The 19323-nt window shown below is 36.0% G+C and overlaps 3 protein-coding genes across 3 annotated transcripts; all 3 read right to left on the bottom strand.

The window, feature by feature from the left end:
• Positions 1-5846: 5846 nt before the first annotated feature.
• Positions 5847-6911, bottom strand: LOC131018395 (F-box/kelch-repeat protein At3g23880-like). Its single transcript, XM_057947122.1, has one exon. It carries the CDS (start codon positions 6909-6911, stop codon positions 5847-5849), a length of 1065 nt encoding a protein of 354 aa, XP_057803105.1.
• Positions 6912-11791: 4880 nt separating this feature from the next.
• Positions 11792-12829, bottom strand: LOC131018394 (F-box/kelch-repeat protein At3g23880-like). Its single transcript, XM_057947121.1, has one exon. The coding sequence runs from the start codon at positions 12827-12829 to the stop codon at positions 11792-11794; it is 1038 nt and encodes a 345-aa protein (XP_057803104.1).
• A 2166-nt stretch (positions 12830-14995) lies between these two features.
• LOC131018393 (uncharacterized) lies at positions 14996-16714 on the bottom strand. Its single transcript, XM_057947120.1, has 2 exons — positions 15472-16714; positions 14996-15381 (listed from the first exon to the last, which is right to left on the bottom strand). The coding sequence occupies exons 1-2, from the start codon at positions 16712-16714 to the stop codon at positions 14996-14998; spliced, it is 1629 nt and encodes a 542-aa protein (XP_057803103.1).
• Between the last annotated feature and the right edge of the window lie 2609 nt (positions 16715-19323).

The following is a 19323-nucleotide window of genomic DNA, read 5'->3' as shown; positions in this document are numbered from 1 at the left end:
CGGACATCCCAAGTCCTTGGCATGGGAGATGTGATTCTTCAACTCACGTCGGGCGTGGAGATCACATTGAAAGACGTATTACACGTTCCAACTGTCCGAAAGAATTTAATTTCGGGCTTTAGGCTTACGAATAAGGATTTTGAATTGTTTTTCAAATCTGACTATGTTGTAATACGCAAGTGGGGAAAGTTCCTAGGGAAAGGCTATGCCTCCGAAGGACTTTTCAAACTTGGAGTAAGAGCTTGTAAGCCTGCCAAGGCTAAAATCAATAAAGATGCATCAACCTCTTCTGCTTACTTGATTGAGTGTTCTGATTTATGGCATTGTAGACTTGGACATGTTAATCTAAATGCTATAAAGAGATTAGTAAAAATGAATTTACTAAAAGTTGATGAATACAACTCACAAGAAAAATGTGAAGTTTGTGTTGAAGCCAAAATGGCTAAGTTACCATTTAAATCGGTAGTAAGGAGCACTCAACCATTGGAACTTATTCACACCGATGTTTGTGATTTAAAGTTCGTGCAAACTAGAGGTGGCAAGAAGTACTTTATCACCTTTATAGACGATTGCACAAAGTATTGTTATCTTTACTTATTGAAAAGTAAAGATGAGGCTATTGAAGCTTTTATAAACTTCAAAAATGAAGCCGAGAATCAACTTGGATGTCGAATTAAGATGGTTCGAAGTGATAGAGGTGGAGAATATGTAGCTCCGTTTGCTGAATTATGCAACGAAAGTGGTATAATACATCAAACGACTGCTCCTTATTCACCACAATCTAACGGCGTTGCTGAACGCAAGAATCGAACTCTTAAGGAGATGATGAATGCCTTGTTGATTAGTTCGGGATTACCCCAGAACATGTGGGGGGAAGCTGTCTTAACGGCCAACTATATCTTGAACAAGATTCCACTCAAAGGGAAAGATGTAACTCCCTATGAGCAATGGAAAGGAAGGAAACCTTCGTATAAATACCTCAAAGTGTGGGGGTGTTTAGCCAAGGTAGAAGTGCCTTTACCAAAGCAAGTTACAATAGGACCTAAAACGGTGGATTGTATCTTCATTGGTCATGCACTTAATAGCAGTGCCTATCGTTTTATAGTGCACATATCGGAGATACCTGATATACATGTTGGGACAACGATAGAATCAAGGAATGCTATATTCTTTGAAAATATCTATCCTAACAAGGATAAAGGTACATCGAACTCTAATGATGGAGTTGATGGTGATGCTACAGGTTCTAAACCTATGGAAGTAGCTAGTAATTCTACTCAAGTAGATGATGCCACGGGTTCTAATCATGTACCACCTAATAGGAAAAGACCAAGGTCTAAACCTATGGATGTAGAACCGAGACGTGGGGAACGAGTTAGAAAAGCTAATGTCTATGGACCGGATTATGTTGTCTTGATGCTAGATGGCGAACCGGTGACGATTAAAGAAGCTATGTCTGGCTCAGATGCAGCTCTCTGGAAAGAAGCCATCGATATTGAGATTGATTCCATTATGCAGAATCATACTTGGGTGTTAGTGGATCTACCACCTGGAAGTAAAGCTTTAGGATGCAAATGGATCCTAAAGAAGAAGTACAAATCTGATGGTACTATAGATAAGTACAAAGCCCGACTTGTCGTTCAAGGTTTCAGGCAGAAAGAAGGGTACGATTTCTTCGATACCTATTCACCTGTGACCAGACTAACATCTATTCGGATGCTTCTCGCTATTGCTGCCTTGCACAATCTCGAGATTCACCAAATGGATGTGAAAACTGCGTTCTTGTATGGCGAGTTGGAAGATGAAATATATATGAAGCAACCTGAAGGGTTTGTAGTACCTGGGCAAGAGCACAAAGTATGCAAACTTCAAAGGTCTTTATATGGGTTGAAGCAAGCACCGCTTCAATGGCATTTAAAATTTGACAGTGTAATGTTGTCAAATGGATTCAGAATCAATGAGTGCGATAAATGTGTCTACATTAAGAATTCTAATAACGGATATGTTATTGTTTGTCTTTATGTAGATGACATGCTCATCATGGGAAGTAATTCCCGAGTGATTCAAGAAACCAAAGGCATGCTAAGTAAAAATTTTAGCATGAAAGATATGGGCTTAGCTGATGTTATCCTTGGAATTAAAATTCTAAGAAGACCTGATGGTATTACTATAACACAATCTCATTACGTTGAGAAAGTGTTAAAGAAATTCAACGCTTTTGACAAGCCAATAGCTAAGACACCATGTGAACCTAATGTGCATTTGAGTGTACACAAGGGAGAACCTGTTGACGCGATAGAATATGCGAAGATTATTGGGAGCTTGTTGTATCTAACAAATTGCACTCGTCCCGATATAGCATGCTCGGTCAACAAGTTGAGCAGCTTTACAGCTAACCCTAGTAATGAACATTGGAAAGCTCTTGAAAGGGTTTTGAGATATTTGAAATATACTCAAAACTATGCAATTCATTATACTAGGGAACCCTCTGTACTTGAAGGGTACTGTGATGCAAATTGGATATCTGATGCCAAAGACTCGTTTTCAACGAGCGGTTATGTATTCACTGTGGGGGGTGGTGCTGTGTCTTGGAAATCCAAGAAGCAAACATGTATTGCTAGATCGACCATGGAATCAGAATTCATAGCTTTGGATAAAGCTGGTGAAGAAGCCGAGTGGCTTAAAAATTTCCTCGAGGATATTCCATGTTGGTCGAAACCTGTGTCGTCCGTAATAATTCATTGTGATAGTCAAGCTGCTATCGGACGAGCACAAAACCATTTGTATAACGGTAAGTCGAGACATATTCGTCGACGTCATAATACCGTGAGACATCTGATCACTAGTGGAGTTATCACAATTGATTATACAAGATCAATTGATAACATAGCGGATCCTTTGACAAAAAGTATCCATCGAGATCAGATGTATAAACTGTTAGGGGGAATGGGTTTGAAGTCCACAAATTAAGGATAATCATAGTGGCAACCCAACCATGATGACTGGAGGATCCCAAGAACTTGGTTCAATGGGACAACTAAGCTATGAAAATCCGTGTGTTGAACACTCGAATTGCCTATTCCTTGTAGAACAGTGAGTGTTCGGAAACCTGCACGTGGTGAGGTTAAGTCTTTGACTTTTAATGACTCTAGAACTCCTCGAAGAGGACAAGTATAGCAGGATACTTGAGTTAAGAGTCACCTATGTAAGTGTGAAGTGGGGCCGCTTCGATTGAAACACTTATGAATCCAAAGGGGTGTTCCAAGGCCTGTAATGGACACAAACGTGAGAACGAATAAGGATTGAAGCAATATTGTGTCAATATTGTTGACTCAGTATACACCGAGGAGGACTAGTTCAAGGAACACAATCCACTAGGCCGCCGGTATACTCGATAATATTGACTATGGCAGGTTCAAAGCCACAAGCTACCTTTCCAAATGCAATGTTGTTACTTAAGAGAACTGAGCTAAATGTCTGCATACATTCGCATACTGATTTCTCACTCATGTGGGGGATTGTTGGAAATATGGTTTTATGCCATATCTGAAAACTATTATTTAATTAAATATTTATTATTTAATTAAAATAATAATTGGATGTTAATCTACATCTCGAGTAGATCAACGTGATATACTTGAAGTCTCAAAACCGATTTCCGGTGAGTGAGATATTGTATGTCAAAGTTTGGATGTTGAAGAGGGAAAATCAGTTTCAACTTCTGCGTTCAACGATTGCGGCCACCTACCGCAGCCGCCAGAGTTGACTGTCGTCCGTTCACATCTTCCGTTCACACCGGCCGTTCACACCGGCCGTTCACACTTGGTTTAACACCTATAAATATGGGTGTGTTGTGAGCTTCATAACACAACTTACGAATCATAATTCACAACTCACAACATAAGTCTAGCTCAGTTCTTGATCCTATTCAGTTCGCCGGAGCTCGCCGGATTGTGGTGCTACATCCGACGAGACGAAGTCGTTTTACCTTTGGGGAAGATACGCCTAAACCGAAGAGCACTACCGGGGCGATAATCTTCTTGCGGGAAGAGATTCATCTCGACTCGACTTATTATACGTATAATTTATTTATACAGTATATTTCAGTTGTATAAAATTATTTCAGTTGTAATTTCTCAAATTAATTTTCTTTTGTAATATTTCAATTAATTTGAGTTGTATTATCTCAAAATATTTATTTTGTAATATCTCGATCGTGTACCCGGTTCTAACACTTAGATCTTTCACAAATCTTCTGGTGAGACTACACATTCAACATATACATGTGCATGGCAATATTCCACACAAATCTGGGGAAGGCGGAACACATTATCACGGGGATTGTAAACCAACAAAGTGGATCCATAATCTACAAAAAATCTTTCCCTTCAGACGTAGCAATGGTGGTTGAGCTAGCTCAACAAGATTACAAAGAGTCGCCACTTTCTCCCATGCCTCCTTCATAACCCAAACTCGAACGACTCTTTCATGAAAAAAAATATTATAATACTGCACTCAAACGCAACCACGAACCACACCCAGCAATCTATATTTCTTTTTAAACTATAAATCATAACAGAAGTCAATTGCTTTCCATGATTTTGTCTTTTAACTATAAACTTTACCAAACCAGATTCATATTGTAAATAATAAACTTTACCAACCAGTTTCCTATTGTAAATATTATCATGATTAACCACATTAACAAACACCTTATACTCACCACTCGATTCAACCCAACCAAACCCCAAATTCCAAAGTGTGTGAATCAAATACAAATTGCAAATAACATTCAAAAGATATTGGAGTACAAATTCGCATATGTAAATATTTTACGAATGCATATCAAATACAATGATATTCACTTCAGTTCAATTCATTTACGTCTCTAGCTAAGAGGTCAAATGAAGTCAGACAGCGAAAGGGGTGCGGATTTTTTTTTTTAAATCATGAAGGGCGTTACCGTGATCGATAAGATGCATGATTGAGTATTTTTATTTTCAATAGTTAACAAGGACCTTGACATATCCCAAAGTTTCAATTCATCAAAGTAAACAAGTGATTAGCCTTATTATTTTTATCTATCAAATCTACTCTTCCAAAGCAAACACCCCCTAAGAATATTGAGGTACATTTACATAAAAAATACTCCATCTGTCCGCCAAAAGTATTCTACAATTACTATATTTGGCGTCCGCAAAAAGTATTTCACTTTCCTTTTTAAGTCATGGTCCCACCATCCACCTTCATATTTTATCCTTACAAACACTCTTTATTTACAAAAAAACTCACTTCAAATTCAATCTCAACCACACATCTCATAAAGTGGTGGGACCATTTCTCCACTACATCAACATCATCTCCAATTTTATTAAACTCCGTACCCAGCCAAAGTGGAATACTTTTAACAATATGGCAATTCAACAACAAAAAGACTGACGGAGGGAGTAGCTCTTTTCTCCAGTCTTTTATCCTTATGGATATTATTTCCTTTTACAAAAAGAAAATGTATAGATTCACATATTAACTCAACAAGAATATATATGCATGAAACGATTGTAGCTGAAACATGCTCTCTATGGCAATTCAACAATATGGCAATTCAACAACAGTGTATAAAAAATTAACAATAGCTCCAATCCCCATGGAATACATTCAGATTTGCAAACATTATTTTTATCCATCTAACATTATCAGCTAAAATAAACACCACCAACACAAACTATGATAGACAAATGAATCAGAAAACAATAAAACTAAGATCAATCCAAAAATAATTCTATATAAAATGGAGCATGAAATATTAGACTGGAGAGAGACTAAACTTGCAATGTGGATATTCACTTCTAAGGAAGCTTTGGTACGTTTACTCTTTGCTTTTTACGACGTAGAGATGCTTTGGCAAGGAAGCTTAAAGAGACTAAACTTTCGACATAGAGATGCCTCGGCGTGGAAGCTCTAATTTTCTGGAACGGCAAAAGCTCATCATCATCCTGTGCTGGAGGATCGTCGAGCTCAAAAATCAATGGACGAACTCGCCAAATCTCTGTATCATGTCCGCAACTAACTGGAAGAATTTCATAAGGCATATAAAAAACAACATGCCCCACATTCACCCATGAATCCTGCTTCATTAACCACACTCCAAATTCTGTTCTCTCATCATAAGAAACCGCGCAAAGGCATCCCTGGTTGGCGTTGACGCCCAACCACATCACTGACTCACATGGCAGCTTCATCACTCCAAACTCCTCACTCTTCAAATCAAACGCTACAATGTCTTCAACATACCCGTAACGACCCACGTACTCATCCATCCTCGCCCAATGAAGCTTTCCACTCACAAAATGCGCTTCAAAACCAAATATGTTACAAAAATCAAAACACTCAACTGTTTTCCATGAATTTGTGTTTGAACTATAAACTTTACCCACCCAACCCTTACTAATCAAAACAACAAACACCTTGTATGCACCGCTCGATTCATCCCAACCGAACCCATAGTTCTGGCAGGGAAGATCGTCTTTCTCTATTGGCATTTTGGGCAATTTCTTGGAGATTCTGGTAGCAGGATTCCACAAGAAAAAACGCCCTTCCTTGAAAATGCAGCAGCAGACCAGTCCATTACAGCAACCCACGATATGAACGGAGTCTTCCAACAGTAAGAACGGCGACGCCGGATTGTCGGAGTCGACAACATTACTAGTGATGAGCCTGTGATGCGATAAAGATACGTTTTTCGATGACTTTTGGAGGTGGGTTTTGATGAATTTTTCGCTGTCGATCGAAGAGCGCCATGACTTCGAAACGCACCTGAATCTTAGGAGTGATTTCACCGGAAGACTTGACAGTATTACTTCGGTGAGTTCTTGGGGGAGATGGAGAGATCGGCGAGTGTTTATGGCCACCATAGCTAGCGGCGGCAGTGAATTTGATCTTCTTTAGGGTTTTGAGGTATTTATAGGTAAGGATTTTGATTGCAGAGTTATAATTGGATTAGATTGCTTCCACATATAGTGTTAGTTCAGAAGGGTACATATATTCTCTCCGATCTTCTTTTCTCTTTCAATTTTTATTTTAATGTTTCCAAATTAACAATTAAATAAAGAAATTTAAAGATGGACATTAGGCCACTTGGTTTTGGGCCGACCCTATTCGGTTTAAGGTTATTTTTAGCTCAGGCTAATCAAATTTTTTTTTTCTGGCTAAAATATTTCGAGTTGGGCCCATAAGTTTACAATTTTTTTTACATGTTTGATTTTCTTATTGATAATCATATTCTTGTAAGAAAATTTAGACCCTGTATTTTTAATCAAGAAACTTCGCCTAATTTTAGATAGCAAATTAGTGTTATTTCAATCAATGTAAAGTTTCATAATTCTTCTATGTTAATACTTGTAAATATACTGTTTACTCTTAATAAAATTATAATAAAAAGAAAAATAAAAAATAATAATTGTAGGAATCTGGAAATATGGAAAAATGAAAAACATAACAATTAAATAAAAAAAATAAAAAATGCTACACCCTACCCACCCCACCAAACAACCACCACCACCAACTCCCAACAAATTTCTCTCCACCGCCCCGTCCTTCATTCCCCAGAATACCTTCCTATCACAAGAATAACTTTTAGTCATCTAAAGTTGAAATGGATACTAAAAGGATATTTTAGTAAAAATGTACTCGCTCCATTCCACTTCAATAGTGCCTTTTTTTATTTTTGATAATGATTTTACACTACAAATAATATGATCTCACACACCTTTACACATTTTTATATTCAAAAAGCAAATTTCTTAATTTCCGTGCCCAAAAGAAATGAGACTATTAGACCGGGACAAAGGGATTATATGATTAATATATTACTAATTTTTATGACTATAATGAACTTTTACTTAAGTAGAGTGACTATTTTAATATTTGCCTCAATGTTCTTTTTTGAACATATTCTAATTTTTATGATTATATTTAATTTTTATTTAAACAAAATGACTACTTTATTATTTGCCTCCTCTATCTCTGTCAATCCGTTTTCACTAATTTTTATTTTTGACATTATCATAAATCACATTTCTAATTCAACTTAATATTTACAAAAAACTAACTATTTAGTACATCAACTTTAGTGGGTCTATTTCTTCACTCAAAAAATTAATTATACATCAACTTTGGTGGGTCTTTTTTTTTTTTTGATAAATTATATACTCCCTTCGTCCACAATATAGTAGTTTCCACTTTTATCATTTTGGTCACCATTTAAAACCTGTGTCGTCAACAAGTGAGTAATAAGTAAATGAAGAAATTTAAAGACTGCGTAATAAGTAAATAAAAAAATTAATGTAAATAAAGAAATTTAAAGACCGCGAGATGGAGGAATCGAACTCAGGACCTCCACAACGTGGAAACGATGTCGTGGCAGAAATTTAAAGACCACGAGATGAAGGATTCGAACTTGGGACCTCAGGTCTTGGGCATTAATCTCCTACTGCTAGGCCAACACACACACGGTAGGTCTATTTCTTCACTCAATTTTGGTGGATCCTTTTTCTTCACTTCATATGTATATATATATATATATATATAGGGGGTGCTCCAATGAGACCCCCTAATTTTCGTGTAACATGAGGCACGATCTGGTGCATTTATTTTATCAATCCTATGGCTGATATTGTATCTGGAGGGAGATTTTTTTTCCGCAGGGTTCGAATCCTCGAGGTAGCAGAATATTTTAAATTTTGTTATTCATCAGTATATACTACATTGTTCATCAATATATATTGCCTTGTTCATCAGTATATATGTCTTATTCATTACCAAATTTTTTTAATTTTATTTTTCATCAGTATATACATTTTGTTCGTTAGATCTACGTCTTGTTCATTAGTATTATATGTCTTATTCATTGTCCTCATGTTACACGAAAAATAGGGGGTCTCACTGGAGCGCGCCCCTATATATATATATATATATATATATATATATATATATATAGGAGGCCGCTCCAATGAGACCCCCTAATTTTAGTGAGATCTAGGGCACAATCTGGTGCGTTTATTTTATCAATCCTATGGCTGATATTGTATCTGGAGGGTGATTTTTTTTCGCAGGGTTCGAATCCTGGAGGGAGCAGAATATTTTAAATTTTGTTATTCATCAGTATATACTGCATTGTTCATCAGTATATACGGCCCTGTTCATCAGTATATATGTCTTATTCATTACGAATTTTTTAAATTTTATTTTTCATCAGTATGTACATCTTGTTCATTAGATATATGTTTTGTTCATTAGTATTATATGTCTTATTCATTGTCCTAGTGTTTCACGAAAAATGTGGGGTCTCACTGGAGCGCGCCCCTATATATATATATATATATAGGGTGCCGCTCCAATGAGACCCCCTAATTTTAGTGAGATCTAGGGCACGATCTGGTGCGTTTATTTTATCAATCCTATGGCTGATATTGTATCTGGAGGGTGATTTTTTTTCGCAGGGTTCGAAACTTGGAGGGAGCAGAATATTTTAAATTTTGTTATTCATCAGTATATACTGCATTGTTCATCAGTATATACAGCCATGTTCATCAGTATATATGTCTTATTCATTACGATTTTTAAAAAAAAAAAAAAATCATCAGTATATACATCTTGTTCATTAGGTATGCGTTTTGTTCATTAGTAATATATGTCTTATTCATTGTACTCATGTTACACGAAAAATAGGGGGTCTCACTGGAGCGCGCCCGTATATATATATATATATATATATATATATATATATAGGGTCAAGTTAAATAGAGAATTATTATATATTTCATTTTGAACAGGTCTATACATTTTACGAACAGATTAACATAACTAACGAACAAACGTATTTAGTAAAAAAAGAGAAAAACTCGCCACCAACAGGATTCGAACCCGGGGCAAATTGCTGTTCATGCGGTACATTGATCTGTTCATAAAAATTGTAGATTTGTTCGTTTTTATTTCACGAATTCTCTATTCTCTAAATATTTAGCATTCTCTGTTTAACTTTTCTATATATATATATATATATATATAGGGTCAAGTTAAACAGAAAATTATTATATATTTCATTTTAAACAAGTCTATACATTTTACGAACAGATCAACATAACTAACGAACAGACGTATTTAGTAAAAAAAAAAGAAAAACTCGCCACCAGCAGGAATCGAACCCGAGGCAAATTGCTGTTCATGCGGTACATTAATTTGTTCGTAAAAATTGTAGATCTGTTCATTTTTATTTCACAAATTCTCTATTCTCTAAATATTTAGCATTCTCTGTTTAACTTTTCTCTCTCTCTCTCTCTCTCTCTCTATATATATATATATATATAGGGGCGCGCTCCAGTGAGACCCCATATTTTTCGTGAAACACTAGGACAATGAATAAGACATATAATACTAATGAACAAAACGTATATCTAATGAACAAGATGTATATACTAATGAAAAATAAAATTTAAAAAATTCGTAATGAATAAGACATATATACTGATGAACAGGGCCGTATATACTGATGAACAATGCAGTATATACTGATGAATAACAAAATTTAAAATATTCTGCTCCCTCTAGGATTCGAACCCTGCGAAAAAAATCACCCTCCAGATACAATATCAGCCATAGGATTGATAAAATAAACGCACCAGATCGTGCCCTAGATCTCACTAAAATTAGGGAGTCTCATTGGAGCGGCCCCCTATATATATATATATATATAGGGGAGAGCTAAAATAAAAACACTTCTTACAATATAAAATATAAACAATTTTCAGCCTTTAGATCATCAAGATCTACGGTTGATTCGTAACCCTGTTGGATGAATTCGTGGTCTTGGGTTCGAATCCCAAAGGTAACAAAAAATTATTTTTCACAATTCGTAACCATGTTGGATGAATTCGTAATCATGTTGGATAAAATCCGTACATTAAAAAACGTTTATATTTATATTTTAAGCACCTCTTAGATCAAAGAATAAAGACAAATTTAAGGTCATTCATCTAATTCCAATAAACGAACCAGATTTCATGCAGATGAGGTATTTGATCTAATTAAATATTGCTGATTAATCATTATTTAACTGGAAAAGGTCAAATCTGTAAAACACGTATTCACCGATTTGAGGTTGTTTTCCGTATCCCGCAATTTCCTCATTTTCCATTCTTAGAACTGATCTATTTCGTTGAACATATAGAAGAACATTTATTTTTATACGAACAAATCGACGATATTAGTATTTTTATACGAACATATCGACGAACATTAGTATTTTTACGAACATACATACATTAGTTGTTTTATGAACATATAGATGAACATTAGTTTTTATACGAGCATATCAACGAACATTACAAACATACATACATAAGTTTTTTTACGAACATTAATTTAGATGAACATTAGTTTTTATACGAACATATCAACGCACATTAATATTGAAAACGTACAATACATAAATTCATATTCTGAACGTTAAATAAAAACCTTGGTGCAGTGCATCATTTTTGGGGGATGAAGATATGATTAGCCATGTAGAGCGTTATTCACGTATCTAACGTATCTCCAATAAATGTTCCATAAATAAAAGACATGATTAGTTGTATTTATAGAAATAAATGGATATACTTATGGTGTAATTGACAAAACTAATCTTTATTATATAAATCAAACAAATAATTATTATTTTCTTCCTACATAGCCTACTACTTCATACTATTCTGATAGATTTTATTTACTTTTTTTTTATGAGAGTAATCTGCAATCAAATCGCTCGGCAAAGGTTCTTGTCGGGGACTGGAGAGACTAAACTTTCGATGTAGAGATGCGCTTGCAAGGAAGCTCTAATTTTCTTTATCTGCAAACGCATATCATCTCGTGCTTGATCGTAGACCTTAAAATTCGATCCACGAACTAGCCGAATCTCCGCATCGTAGACTGCACAAAATGGGGCTACGGATGGAAGAATTTCACAAGGATCATAAACAACAACATCCATCACTTTCACCCAACAATCCTGCTTCATTACCCACACATCAATGGCGTGCTTCATTATCTTCTTACTACAAATCATGGTAAGGCGACCCTCGTTCACGCCCAAGCGCAGCACTGATGCTTGGTCACATGGAAGCTTCATCACTCCAAACTCCTCCTCCTTCAAATCGAATGTAACAATTTCAAAAACATTCATCTCATCATTATTCTTACTGACCCAATGAAGCTTTCCACTCACAAACTGCGCATTACCATATATCCAACGGAAATCACAAAACTCGACTGTTTTCCATGAATTTGTGTTTGAACTATAAACCTTTCCCATAAACTTTCTACCATTACAAAAAATCACAAACACCTTGTATGCGCCGCTCGATTCATCCCAACCGAACCCATATATGGGGTATGGGAAGTCTCCATTCTCTATTATCAACTGTGGCAATTCCTTGGAGATTCTGGTGGCAGGATTCCACAACAAGAAACGCCCTTTCTTGAGATTAATGCAGCAACAAACCAGCCCATTACAGCACCCCACCATACGAACGGACTCCGACCATGAACTCATCTCATCATCGAACAACTTCTTAGAATTCTTAAGAATACTAATGAGCCTGTGATGGGAAAAAGCTGTGTTTCTAGATGAATTTTGGAGGTGAGTTTTGATGAATCGTTCGCTGTCAATCAGAGAGCGCCATGACTTCGAAACGCACCTGAATCTCAGGAGAGATTTCACCGCAAGTCTTGAAAGTATTTCTTCGGTGAGTTCTTGGGGGAGATGGAGATATCGGAGACTGTTTGGGGTCTCCATAGCTGGCGGTGGCAGTTGTTTTGAGGGTTCGAGGTATTTAAGATTAAGGGTTTTGGTTGCAGAGTTATAATGGGAATAGAGTTTTATATCAGTAGGTTAGATATTCTCTCCCATTATTTCAATGTAAATCCACATTATACTAGTTTAATATTCATATTTATTATATAAAATAAAAGATTAATTATAAATCATAACCGGATGTAACCACTATAATCATTTTCATTTAGTCTTTAGTTTCACTCACTTTGCATTTTTACATCATGAACATAAATCACGGTTGTAATAAGATTATTATTATTACCCTCAAGCAATCAGGGATTGCAATGAATCAAAAGGAATTAAAATTGGGTGAAGCCTGTCATCTAAATGCATTGAATACAAATAGATATTAGATTGGAACTTTTAGAGAGTTGATTAGCATGCAAGAGTTTCAGAGCAAAAATTGAGTACTTGAAAAAGGAAATTGTAAAAGACTCATTGTTTTGGGTGGTTGCTGCTTATTTTTATGTGGTCAAATTTTAGAAAAGAGGACATCGACATGTTCATTGCAGTGGTTGTCGAGCAAAATAAAGGTGAGTGTAATAAAGGTGAATATTCTACATGAAACAACGATGTTAATAATTGAATGACATCAACAATGATATAGGATAGTATGCAAATACATTATTGTTTGTCATCATCATCATCATCATCATCATTATTATTATTATTATTACTTTTCAAACAAAATAGTCCCACAAACACCAACACTCAAACCAAGGGGTGGTGTAACAATCAAGCCAAGAATATTGGACTCATAAAGTGAAAAATTCAATTAGACTTTGAGGTAAATTTTGTATGTACTTGTACAATTCTATCTATGATTTTTGGTTCTATTACACCATATTTTATTAACATTGTGAGGTTGTGTTTTGTGTGTACATTGTATATGCCTCAATGTACCTTCCGATTGAATGCACTGTGTATATATGATGCATAATGTCTTAAAAATATTTAAGTAATTCGTATATAAACACTGTAGCGGTAGGCTGACGCGGTGTGCATGTATTGGTCTAGCGGTAGGCTGAAGTCTTGAAGTCTTGTATTCGAGCCTATTGTAAATTTCTTTATTTAGTTATATAATTTATCAAATAATAATAATAATAGCATAGGTCGGCCCAATTTTGATAATGGCTTTTTTTTATAAGGGCCTTGTTTAATTAGGTTTTATTTATTTTATTTTTATTTATTTTTTAAGGGCCTTGTTTGAGCCTAAGAAAACCTTTAAATACAGCTAGACATCAAATCGTACCCAAAACTCTGTAAACCCTTTTGTGTCACTCACTGTTGCTCGTCGCCGCCATAAACACAAATATGCATACAGAAAAACATATATATGCATAGCAATATTCGAATATATGCATAACTATGGCAGTGACGAGCATCAATGAGAGGCACAGCCATAAACACGAATATGCATATAGAAAAACATATATATGCATAGCAATATTCAAATATATGCATACTATGGCACCGACGAGCGTCAACGAGAGGCACTAGAGGATTTGCATAGTGATATCCCATGCATTAAGGTTCTCACTTTATTGTACCTTGGGGGTATTTTTTTCTCATGATATATGGTTTTTTGTGTGTGTTTTGTTTTGTTAGAAATTGTATATATGACTGAGTGACTTCGATCTCATTTTTTAGGTCTTTTGTTATGGAATAAATAGGATGTGCTGATTGTTACTCCTAGCTGTACAAATTAAATACGCATAATTGTATTACAATTGTGACCTACAAGTCATAGTATAATATGTCTATACTTAAAAATGATTTGACCAACGCTACGAATAATATGTCTATACTTAAAAAGGCACTCATAAGAATTCTTTTTCTTCATCAATCTAAAAGTATCAACTGCCAAAGTAAACAACCCAATGAAATATATAAGAATTTAAAGACTAAAGATTATTTCGAATATTTTCTTCCTACCTACTACTTCATACTATTCTGATAAAAAAAAATATGACGAGAGTAACCTGCAATCAAATCACTCGGCAAAGGTTCTTGTCGGGTACCGGCAGTGGCAGATCCAGGATTATAAAATCAGGGGGACGATCGATAGAAAAGTTAAAATTATTTTGAACATAAATATTGTCTTATATTTAAAATGAAAAATCATCATTACAATTGAGCGTTGAGCCCGACCCGACGAGTCTTCATTTTCTGAAATCGATCAATTACATCATCATCGGGAATTTGTAGAAACATATTTTTCTCAATGAAAGTAACCAAACAATCATTTAACAATTGATCACCCATGCTATTTCGCAACCTATTTTTGACATAGGTCATTCCCGAAAATACTCTTTCCACACCTGCAGTAGCGACTGGGAGAATCAACACCAACTTGATTAGCAAATAAATTGTCGGATAAGTCTCATGCTTTTTTGTTTCTACAAGCATCATCGAAAGGGCACCAAGATCATTTAAATCTCCAAACCTATCATCCTTTCGCAAATCTTCAATATATATATCAAGTTGGTATTCAAGAGACATCAACTCAACACCTGAAAATTCAAATATCAACTCTTATCTTTTCGCATATGTTGAATAATATATCATATAAAATTGACATTGAAGAATCATAAAATTAATACCTGAAAATTCAGATGGATAAAATGTGGCAAGTTTAAGTATTTTCTCCTTATCATAAGAAGAAAAACCATCTCGGGGACTTAAGCAAGCCGTGCATTTAAGCAACTCTGTATTAACCTCGTCAAACCTCTCATTGAGCTCCATAAGCTGCAAATCAATCACCCCCACAAAAATTTGAATCCGAAAATGCTGAAGATTGGTCTCTTGTTGAACAAAACGCCTTGATCTTCCTAGTGGCATATAAGAAGCCTCCATATCGGGAACAACAATGCCATATTTAGTGCAGAATGAAGTGACTTTATCCAAGAGAGTTTCCCATCCACAATCTCTTGTTTTTTGCAACAATTGTTTAGACAATGATACAAGAGACGCATCATTCACAATATTTTGATCTCTTTTTTGCAAAACAACACACAAATCATTAGTGTATCCAAAAATAGTCAACATCAAGTGCACCATAAAAATGAAATCGAATGACTCAAATGAGTACAAAATGGCTTGAGCTTTAATTCGATCTTCTGAACATGAGGCATTCTTCCCAATCATCTCAAGTACCTCAACTATAGTTGGAAAGATGTTAATAATATTCAGAAGAGTTTTATAATGAGACCCCCAACGAGTATCACCAGGTCTTTTCAAACCTACCTCTTGATTCAAACCCGATCCACTCTCAAGTTCACCAATTTCCAAAGCATGAGCAACTTTTTGAGCTTGAATTACTCGAATCATATCTCTTCGCTTGCAAGAAACTCCAATCACATTCATCAAGTTTGCAAGTGTTTCAAAAAGCCAACTACAATCATTATTTTTTCTAGCAACGGCAACCAATGTTAATTGTAGTTGATGAGCAAAACAATGAACATAGTAAGCACATGGAGTATCTTTCATGATCAATGTCTTAAGACCATTTATCTCACCTTTCATGTTACTTGCTCCATCATACCCTTGACCTCTAATTTTAGATGGACTCAACGAATGCTCCATAAGCAAAGATATTATTGCATTTTTAAGTGACATAGCAGTGGTGTCACCAACATGTACGAGCCCAAGAAATCGTTCTACTATCATTCCTGTTTTACCATCAACATAACGCAAACAAAGAGCTAGTTGTTCCTTTTGAGACACATCGCTCGACTCATCGGCCAAAATACCAAAGTAGTCATCACCAAGTTCTTGTATAATGCGCTTTGTCGTTTCTTTAGCACAACAGTTGATGAGATCTTTTTGAATTGTAGGAGACGTCATTTGACAATTTCCTGGGGCATTTTCAAAAACAACCTTTTTAATCCCATCATTATGTTCTGCTAGCCACTTTAAAAGCTCAAGAAAATTCCCCCTACTAATTGGCTCTCCACTTTCATCGTGTCCACGACATGCCAACCCTTGGCGCAATAGAAATCTCAAACAAGTAAGTGAAGCTTTCAAACGGGTTTCATACTCACTTCGAATCATATTGTCACACCCCAATTCTTGAAAGAATAAACTATAATCGAGGTGTGACTAAAATCATAGAAATGAACAAGGAAAGAGCCTTGTGAAATTCAAATAATAGGATAAAGTCGGGCAACGCCCTTTGAGTGAAGAAAGATAGAAATCAAGTGATACTAATCAATCAACAACATTCTAAGTCTTAGGATCACAAGTTTTGTTTCATGCTTCTGATAACCAACGTTAAATAACATAGAGCTAGAAGTTGAGAGTCTAAGCTCGATAAGAAACATAATTCAGAATTTAACATAAAAGTCTTAAGTTGGAGAAACAAAAGACAAATAAGAGCTAGTGCAACAGCGGAAGACAAAATACGGAGTAGAACCCTAGCCTCAGCTCTGCCCCGTCATCACCGACCAATCAACCTGAAAACATTTGAAAGTAATTTTGGGCTAAGTACTAATGTACTTAGTGGGCTAGCATTTTTACAAACATTTCATAATTATAAGAGCAGTTTATCTAATTATACTTGACATGACTTAGAAGGTTTTAAATTGAAATAACTTCTAAGCATGTTAAAACATTTTATTATGTTGCGCGCAATTGTCACACTCCCTTTCCATTACTCGCTGTGATCCCGGACCATTTAGCCACCGACGGATCCATTACTCCTGCTTACTTGAACTGAGGGCGTAACCCAGCCAAGTTCCCATTTGGGACCCAATGCTCCGGAACACATCCCGTCGAGCATCCTTATAACGCCTCATACATGATTAGTGCACGAATGGAGATCAACCCACCGAGTCAACTAATAGGTGTACACAATTCTCACATAACGTGTTAGGTCAAGAGAGAACCTCGATCGATTAACTTATGCGAGCCTTAAACAGAGCAGAGTGCACAAAATATTTTATCGGATAAACAGTTTTCATTTCATTGAAACATTTAAGCTCAATAGCTAAATCATACATTTGGAAAATAAGCCCACCTGATTAGGCAATGCCTATCGTTTAATCTTAACTCTGAATCGGAATAGTAGTGCTAGTCCTCGCGATCCACAAAGCCTACAAGAAATCTATAATCTTAATAGGTCTCCTGAATCTAATCTTAAGTCATAGTGAAGTGCTTATCATCCTATGATTCACTTAGCCGGGTTTTCATGTTTTAATAAATAAATAATTGAAAACTAAAATTTTGAGCTAAGAACACCAACAATATCCTTGCTCGATTTTCTTAAATAATTGACTTCAAAATAAAACCAATTTAATCATAAATAATTAAATGCAAAAATATTTTATGCAAATTTCTTTCATGCTTTAAAACATATAATAAATAATTACACTTAATACATATGCACATGATAATATTATTATTATGCAGTTCATACCTAGAAATAATTAATCAAACTTAACGTAAAATCTAATTAATAAATAGAAGGCAGCCCAACCGTAAATTAAACAAAATAAGCAACTCAATCATTAATATATGTGAGGCCCAAGTATTAAATAAAATATGCAGCCAAGTCTTTACAAGCCCAACCGAAATTAAAACAATGCCCCAAATCAATTTATTCTTCTTCTTTAAAACACACGCACACACACAACTCACACATCACACGCCTTCCTGCCCTCTCCCTTCTCCGGCGGTGGAAGCCGCCGCCGCCCCCTGACGCCCTCGCTCTCTCTCTTCTTCTCCCTCTCTCTCGTCCCTCACACGACAACACACACAATCAGGCGCCCTCTCTTCCCCCAACCTTAGATCCCCAATCCCAGCCACCGCCCCTTCAAATCTCCGGCGACTGCACAACCATAGGCTGCCGCCGCCGAGCTCCGGATCCCCCTGATTTCAGGCACTCTAATCGCGGCCCTTGGCCTCGATTCCCGACGAGCAGCAGCTAATTGCCGCCGTCGTCGCCACCCTGCCTCCCTCCATCTCCCTATTTCTCCTTCTCCCTCTGTAAAACCCAAGATCCCCAATCTCCACCACGGCCGACAACAGCAGCTCGAAGCCACCGCTGACCGCCGCCTGCCCTCTCTCCCCTGACTCGACTCTCATCACAGCAAGCATACACTCAACAAGTTCAACAAAAGATCTCTCACTCAACATTCAACAGCCAAGACCAAGACTCAAGTTTGAAATTACAGTTTATAAGGCTAGTTCTATACATGCTTGTTCAATATTATTCCACTACTTGTATTCCAAATTGTATACACATTTCATAAAGTTCATACGTTTACAACCTTTGCAAAAATTGATGTGTTGGTTTGAATGAAAGAATGAGTTGTTGGTTAGTTTGCAGTGCGTGAATTATGTTGTGGCAATGAAATAAATGGAAGTAAAGAGTTCAAAGGTAAAAACCTTTTTCGTATTTTCTGGGATGCTGCAAGTTCTGCAAAGAATTAATAAGCAGAGGAGATAGTTTCAAA

This window comes from Salvia miltiorrhiza, chromosome 3 (genome assembly GCF_028751815.1).
Source record: "Salvia miltiorrhiza cultivar Shanhuang (shh) chromosome 3, IMPLAD_Smil_shh, whole genome shotgun sequence".
Lineage (NCBI taxonomy): Eukaryota > Viridiplantae > Streptophyta > Magnoliopsida > Lamiales > Lamiaceae > Salvia > Salvia miltiorrhiza.
This window is presented reverse-complemented; position numbering and strand designations above follow the sequence as displayed.

Coding starts and splice junctions, on each gene's coding strand:
- LOC131018395 (XM_057947122.1), bottom strand. CDS start 6,911: ATGGTGGCCATAAACACTCGCCGATCTCTCCATCTCCCCCAAGAACTC.
- LOC131018394 (XM_057947121.1), bottom strand. CDS start 12,829: ATGGAGACCCCAAACAGTCTCCGATATCTCCATCTCCCCCAAGAACTC.
- LOC131018393 (XM_057947120.1), bottom strand. CDS start 16,714: ATGACGTCTCCTACAATTCAAAAAGATCTCATCAACTGTTGTGCTAAA. Junction 15,382..15,471: donor TTATCCATCTGAATTTTCAG/GTATTAATTTTA, acceptor TTGAATTTTCAG/GTGTTGAGTTGATGTCTCTT.